This window comes from Frankliniella occidentalis, unplaced genomic scaffold (assembly GCF_000697945.3).
Source record: "Frankliniella occidentalis isolate FOCC.00 unplaced genomic scaffold, Focc_3.1 Scaffold95, whole genome shotgun sequence".
Classification (NCBI taxonomy): domain Eukaryota; kingdom Metazoa; phylum Arthropoda; class Insecta; order Thysanoptera; family Thripidae; genus Frankliniella; species Frankliniella occidentalis.
In genome coordinates this window covers 170,173-177,227 of record NW_026267224.1, presented here as the reverse complement: position 1 = coordinate 177,227, position 7,055 = coordinate 170,173, and the positions used below count along the sequence as shown (strand labels likewise).

Genomic DNA, 7,055 nt, shown 5'->3' with positions numbered 1-7,055 from the left:
AACTTAACTCTTTTTTTTTTACATTTTTCCCGGAAACTTTAATTTTTTTTGTACATTTTTTTCTTGAAAAGTTTCAAATTTTTCCGGAAATTTATAGCGGACTTTAAAATCCCTGAGCAGGAAATCTGGAGCAGAGGAAGAAAGCCGAAGTCCAGGCATGGTCCAGGCGGTGGGTAAGCGCCGTCGGGGCGCGCCCGCAGGACGGGGACCACGACGACGCCATCGGCCTTTTCGCGCCTTTGGGCGCGGCGTTACTGTTGGACAAGGTCTCTTTTATGAGGCCACAGTCTCATTTTCATGTAGCTCGACATCATAAGAGCCAGGGCCGTAAACGGAAGCCGAAATGCGTCTGGAAACGGGGCAAACAGAGGGACTGACTGGGCGACACAAGTGCGGGTATGGGCATGGGCGTGACTCTCGGGCTGCAGCGGCGTCGCGTCAGCAGCAGCGACTTTTTCTGGTAGGATTGGAGAGGGGGGGGGGCAACTGTGTTACCCCCCTGATTGACTGCGACAGCCACGATTGAAAGGGGGGGTCACGTAAACAAGACCTCATCAATATTGTTTTGATACGTATTTTCAAATTTTCCCGGGGCGGAGCACACGGTCTGGCTGGTCTGGAGGGCTTTCCCCCGCAGTAGAGGACATACCCTACACCCTCGTCGTGTCCGTCACGATCACTCAGAATGTCCTTCCTCCGCGCGACGACACTCGCGACGGACTTGGACGACGACGTCTTGATGATTCTGGGAACGACGGCGCTGGCCGCGGGCCGTTTACTTACGCCCTCGCGGGGCCGGCGGGGGCGGCGGGGGCGGCGGAAGGACCCACGCGAACCAATCAATGGACCGCTCGGGCCGCCTCCACCAGCCTCCACCCGCTCCACCCGAGCGCAACAATATGACGCCTTGTTGGCGTTTGGCGCGGGGCTCCTATGCTGCTCCGCCATACATTGGACCATTGGGACACAAACACGTGACGATCGACGTATAAAAAGTAAACGAGCAGCACGAGCAGTCGTGTGTGTGTGTGTGTGTGTGTGTGTGTGTGTGTGCAGCGACGGCGACGGCGCGGGCGCGCTGCCAGCGGCGCCGACGACAAGCAGTGCCCCGTCGTCGTCGTCGTCGTCGTGCGCTGCGTGAAGTTTGCAGCAGCGGACGATGCACATTTAACAACATTTTACACTGAAAAGAGCGTGACTCAGCTTAGTGTAATGCCTCGCATATCCAAATGTACGTACGGTACGTACTAGTGCTGGTGTTGCTCGCGAAGAGCGGCAAAAGGCTCGCGTTGTTGAAGAGACGTGGTGCGAGCGAGAGCGGGAATTCCACCCTTTCTAAAAGTGTTCGAAAAACTTGCGCGATACTTTTCAAACTTTCGCGCCGCATAACGGATCGTCCAGAAAGAACGCCCGTCCTCACATTCATTCGGCAAAACTACGGAGGCTGGAGGAAGCTCGGCGCCTGCGAACCGCGGGATAGGCCACCCCGCAATACGCGCATGCACTTCAGGCAAGATGTTGCCTATCCGTCAGGCGTTATGATGAGGGGTTTGCAGAGGCGGACGAAAACTTGGAAGTACTAGGTTCGTGACGGCGAATGACGGTCCTACTTTCAGGATGATCCCCTATAGGCGTCAGCTCGGGGGAGGGGGGGGGGGTGACGCACCGGTAAACGCTCATACTGTGTCGCAGATTGCCGAAACATTTGCATAAAAGATATCAACAGATGGGAGTGGGGCAAAAAAATAATTATAATCGAACCGTCAGGAGGAGGGCGAATACGGTCGCACCTCCGTCTCAGAAAAAACAATAACAAGAAGAATGCACCGGGCTAGCCCGCGGGAGCTATGCTTTGAAGGCCTATTTTTAAATTTTGTTTTTCTCGGGACGTCGACATCCTGCAGTAGTATCAAGCAGGATAAGCCTCACGGGACATTGCAACAGGCAACAAAAAAACAACAACATGCAAAGCGATTTTAGGACCCACAATCCAAATCAGGGGGACACGTAATGGCTCACCGTTCGGAGCAGCGCGGCGGTATCCTTCTGACCTGACCTCGAGCGAGTTTGAGTTCCTTGCCGTCCTTCGCTGACCGCCGGCCACCGCCACCGGCTCAACTCGCTTATCCTGAAGGCCGAGGCCGAGGTCGAGCTTGACGGACAGGCCACAAAAGAGTGAAACCGTGGGAAATTCGCGCAGAGGGCTGATCGGGCCCTTTTTCTCTATCGGGAAAGTCATTCGTTGTGGAACAAGGACGACGTGAAAATAACCAACGTCCCCCATCTCACTCTCCCTTACTCGTGCTCCATCTTTGAGTCTCTCTGCTGTTGTTTGGTGTGTGTGTGTGTGTGTGTGTGTGTGTGTGTGTGTGTGTGTGTGTGTGTGTGTGTGTGTCCCTGACATGTTCCTCTACACCCAACGGATGTCGCGGTAGCGGTGGGTGCGCACTATACTCAATCACCATCATGTTTCTCGCCCGCTGATCTAGAGCGTCTTCTCTAAAACCTCTTCTAAATAAGGCCTCATCGCTACGGCGGGTGACGTCGACTCGCGTCAACATAGGCAGCACAATAAGTGAAGAAGTACATCGCCCGCCGCCCGCAATCGAGGGGCGCAAAGTGTGTACGGAACCCTCTCCTTGGCTGGCTTGCTTGCTTACTACTGGTAGTACGTAGTACCTCAAGTTGTGTTGTTGCTGGACCGAATGTTTCTTCTCACCAACCAACAGGAATGACGTCTCGCTGTTTGTTGGGTCTTCGCCCTTTTCCATCTCTGTGTGCGACATTCTACCGAATGTGGAAGAAGAAAGATATTAAAACGCACCGGAAACAGTATTGATAAACAGATAAAAAAGGTTCACATTTTCTAGTTTTCTTGAGAAAAGTAATTATTGTGGACTTGCTGGTGTGCCACAGAGGTGAATAAAAATTATTTACATATTTACTGTGCTCAACGATAAAGTTTTGTCCATTACTATGTATTCGGTTAACAGCAGTGCGATGGTTTCCATCACGATGGTAGGGACTATTTTCTTGACGCGCAATGTTCAAGTTACTGCTTATAGTGAGGCGACTGTACTTCAGGACCGACCGGGGTGCGGTCGCCAGCCGCCTGCGCCAGCGCATGGAAAGTGCTTTCGCAGCCATAGTCGTCGTCCGGACTGGGCACCCGTCGCATCCTCACTCACTCACTACTCTCTACCGTGACTCCAGCTACAAGAGCAGCCACTGGGGCGCGACCATATATATAGTATATATATATATATATATACTAGTACTCATTAGATAATATATTAATTTAGAGATTGATATGCATGGTAATAATGATCCAAATGAAAAAGTGCCTGATTCAGAGAAGAGAACAAGAACAAGGATTTATAAAAAAGATTTAGGTCTGCCTCTGAGGATAGATGACTTCAGTGATAGAATTAAGAAGGAGAAACAACGTGAACAAGAGCGAATTAAGAAGCGTGAACAAGAGCGAATGAAGCAAAATCACCCTGAGCAAAATCAATCCAGTAGTAGTAAGAGTGACTTCAGTGATAGAATTGAGAAGCGTGAACAAGAGCGAATGAAGCAAAATCAATCCAGTAGTAGTGAGAGTGGTCAGTGTTGCAACTGTTTTGGTTTCGTCAGACCACGCGTCAGACAATGGGCTTATCAACTACGAATGTGGATTTTTCAATCCCGATAATCCCGGCTCCCGGATATTAAGAAGCGTGAACAAGAGCGAATGAAGCAAAATCACCTTGAGCAAAATCAATCCAGTAGTAGTAAGAGTGGTCAGGATAGCAGTGATTCCTGCTTTATTATTCCAATAATTACGGTAAGTCTCGTCACACCCCGTCTTTCTTTATTGCTGTGTGGCGTTACAGAGAGGTTATAATGGCAACGTGCTGTGCACATCACTAATCCCGAAAGTACATCAATAACCTCTTTTTGGTTTCGTCAGACAATGGCCTTATCAACTACGAATGTGGATTTTTCAATCCCGATCCCGGCTCCCGGATCCAAATATCATCTAGATTCGCCCGACTCAAAATGGACATGGTCATTGAAAATACCGAAAATCTCTGAATGTACTGTTTCTGCTTCGTTCGACGCAGAGTGGGATGGACACACTGTCAACGTTGATGTGGAACTACCCGTCCTCAAGGAGATGCTCAGGTACTAACTGTGACTGGTTTATTATGGCTTGTACAGATGTACTGTTGGTGTTTTTCAATTCTCCTAACATAGTTTGCTCTCTTCTTTCCATTTTTGTTTTTTAGGTATATCTACACAGGAAGTCTTGGAGACAATGTTGACATGGTCAAGCTTCTCGTAGCTGCTGATATGTACTTGGTCTCTGACTTGTGTGATGAGGTCTCAGAGAGGCTTAAGCATAATTTGTCATCTAATATCAACAACGCTTCATCAACCTGCTGCAACTTATTGAAAAAAAGTGCTGCAAACAACAGTCCGTCTCTCTGGAGAGTTGTACTTCATTACTTGAAATCACATCGTGATCAGGTATGACTTAAACTCTTGTCCCTCACCCCTTTTTTCAGCTTTGTTTTGGAAAGCTGTAGGTGTCCTGTCCACTTCGCCTTTATTTTTGTTTGAATTTAATTCTCGCAGGTGCTGAAGTCTAAAGAGTGGGGTGAATTCCAGAGGACCAACCACCAGACAGCAGCTGAAGCCGTGCTTGACATGTACAACCTCCCTGACTAGTTATCTGTGAAAAGGACGAATTAACTTAAACTACCACGTGTGTCAGAGAAGTTTATTTTTTCATCTTTAGTTATCAGTATATTATCTTCAGTATATTATCTTTGAAATTGATATATTACTGAAACTACCTCCTGTATAAGAGAAGTAATTTCTTTTTCCTTATTAATCAATAAATTTGTCAAATTGACAGACTTTTTTTACTCGTTCTTTACCATACCACCATCATCTACTTGGTGGTAAAAACGAGTATTGTTCTCAGTGCAGTGTCACACCTTAACTGATCCAACTTTCATCTCATAACACAGAATACGTACAGATTTAAGTATGATGTCATTGGAAAATGCAAACACTGTTCTCAAACAAAAGAATGAACTTTTTTTCAGGTTTAATAGTATTATTTTGAGATCTCTTAACAAATTTTAGACATTTTCATTCTAAGTCCCTAACCCTGCTTATTACTGGACACTTAAATCTCAGAAGACACAACTCCTTCAAACTTGAAAGTAATACCATTCAAAATTAGAAACCTTGGTGTCTGTTTTAACGATGAACTTTTTCCACATTTAATAGTATTATTTTGAGAGCTCTTAACAAAAATTTTGAAGGTTTTCATTCTAAGTGTGGCTCGGCCCCACGGGCTCTGTTCGGGCCCTGCCTCGAGCCCCATTGTTGGGGCCGATGCGGGCTGGCCACTGGCCACGCCCCCCTCCCTCAGCAGAGCAGCGCGACCAGACCTTCCCTGTACTTTCTACCCAAATAAGCCCTCCTTCCCAGTGCCACTGCTCTACTTGTGAGGAGGTCATTTTTTGCCAACAGTGTTGCATCTTGAGCGGGCTGGCTCTGAAATTGTCCTACCTAAAAAACCATAGATAGAAATAATTGTCAGAACTAGCCCGCTCAAAATATCAACACTTTGCGCAAAGCCTTCCGCCAGCACCAGCTGGCACTCTCTATATGTGCATGTACAACCTCCCTGACCAGTTATCTTTGAAAAGGACGAATTAACTTAAACTACCACATGTGTCAGAGAAGTTTATTTTTTCATCTTTAGTTATCAGTATATTATCTTTGAAATGGATATATTACTAAAACTACCTCCTGTTTAAGAGAAGTAATTTCTTTTTCCTTATCAATCAATAAATTTGTCAAATTGACGGATTTTTTTTAATGTAGTATCATTTATTGCTATTTTGGTGGTTTGCTGAAAATGTCCATATGGATGCAAACAAACAGGGGGGAGGTGTTGTTTTATGCGCTCTCTTTTTTTTCTTGTTTTTTTTTTTGTTATTTGTTTGTTGGCTATTTCATTAAAAGGTTGGTGATTTTTGTCGATGTGACCGCGCGCGCTTAGCGACTAAGGCTCGCCCCCCTGCACCTCATGGCAGCGCTAAGCGCCTCGAGAGCACGACAAGCAGATCGTCTTTACCGTCGACACTGTCGCTCTCGAGATGGGTCAGGAGGCCGGCGGCGCGGCGGCGCGGCGCGGAGTGGACGGCGACATCACGGGATACCCGGACCCCCACTTTTGCGGCACGAAAACGCAAGAAGGTGACGCAATAAACCAAATCGCCTCGCGCACGGCCAGTTCACTGAAGAGGCGAGTTCGGACAATAGAAAGAGAGTGACAGGAAGAGGAGGCGGGTGAATGACAGAGACAGCGCGAATGCCAGAGTGATGGCTCTCGACGACACCGACAGAGTGAGTCGAAAATAGTGTGTTTCGGAGGCAGAAGAAGAGCAGGTAGAACATGAACGTTTCCTTATGGTCGAGATATTCCCGCTTGTTCGGTATTCGGTAGACGGGGTAGAAGCTCGACCATTCAGGAATCTTTATGTCCTACCCTACCCGCTCCCGCTCTTCTTCTGCATTCGTTAGCCGAATTAGACAGTTCGGCATTAGGCGACCTAGGCGTGCGCGTGCGGGCCGCCCGTCGCTCATCGTGTACCTGGTGTACCCCACCACCACCACCGTCTCAAAGTGTCCTGCCCTGCGTGGCCGCACGACCCCCAGGACGCGCAGTCGGTGTCGTTTTGTCTTTTCGGCCGGTCGGTCAGTAGTGAGCCGGTGCGGCAGCTGCTGCCCGCCGCGCCGCCGCCGCCGCAGACGTCCCTATGTACCCAGGAGGAGGGAATGCTCGTCGTCGTTTGTCAACGGCCGCTCGCACGCACAGATTGGCAGTTGCGTCCCCTTAAGGTACCCCGTCTACCTGTTCCACGCTGTTCAGCGCGCCGCCGCCGCCGCCGTCCTGCTCGCAGGCGGTCTTCCCTCTCTGTCGGGTGGGCTCGCCGCCAAACTGACTCTCTGGCGGGAGGAGGAGCAGGGGGGTGATCAGGCGGTGCAGC

The 7,055-nt window shown here is 48.8% G+C and overlaps 1 protein-coding gene across 1 annotated transcript; it reads left to right on the top strand.

Moving 5' to 3' along the window:
* Nucleotides 1-3,125: 3,125 nt before the first annotated feature.
* On the top strand, nucleotides 3,126-4,900 carry LOC113210545 (uncharacterized). Its single transcript, XM_052269555.1, has 6 exons — nucleotides 3,126-3,236; nucleotides 3,271-3,545; nucleotides 3,711-3,826; nucleotides 3,953-4,167; nucleotides 4,272-4,512; nucleotides 4,621-4,900. The coding sequence occupies exons 2-6, from the start codon at nucleotides 3,311-3,313 to the stop codon at nucleotides 4,711-4,713; spliced, it is 900 nt and encodes a 299-aa protein (XP_052125515.1). The 5' UTR covers nucleotides 3,126-3,236; nucleotides 3,271-3,310; the 3' UTR covers nucleotides 4,714-4,900.
* Nucleotides 4,901-7,055: the final 2,155 nt, after the last annotated feature.

Bases quoted from the DNA above. Each gene is read 5' to 3' on its own strand.
- LOC113210545 (XM_052269555.1), top strand. From the start codon at position 3,311: ATGCATGGTAATAATGATCCAAATGAAAAAGTGCCTGATTCAGAGAAG. The intron at 4,168-4,271 runs GTACTAACTGTG...TTTGTTTTTTAG, and splicing joins GTCCTCAAGGAGATGCTCAG to GTATATCTACACAGGAAGTC. The intron at 4,513-4,620 runs GTATGACTTAAA...TAATTCTCGCAG, and splicing joins TGAAATCACATCGTGATCAG to GTGCTGAAGTCTAAAGAGTG.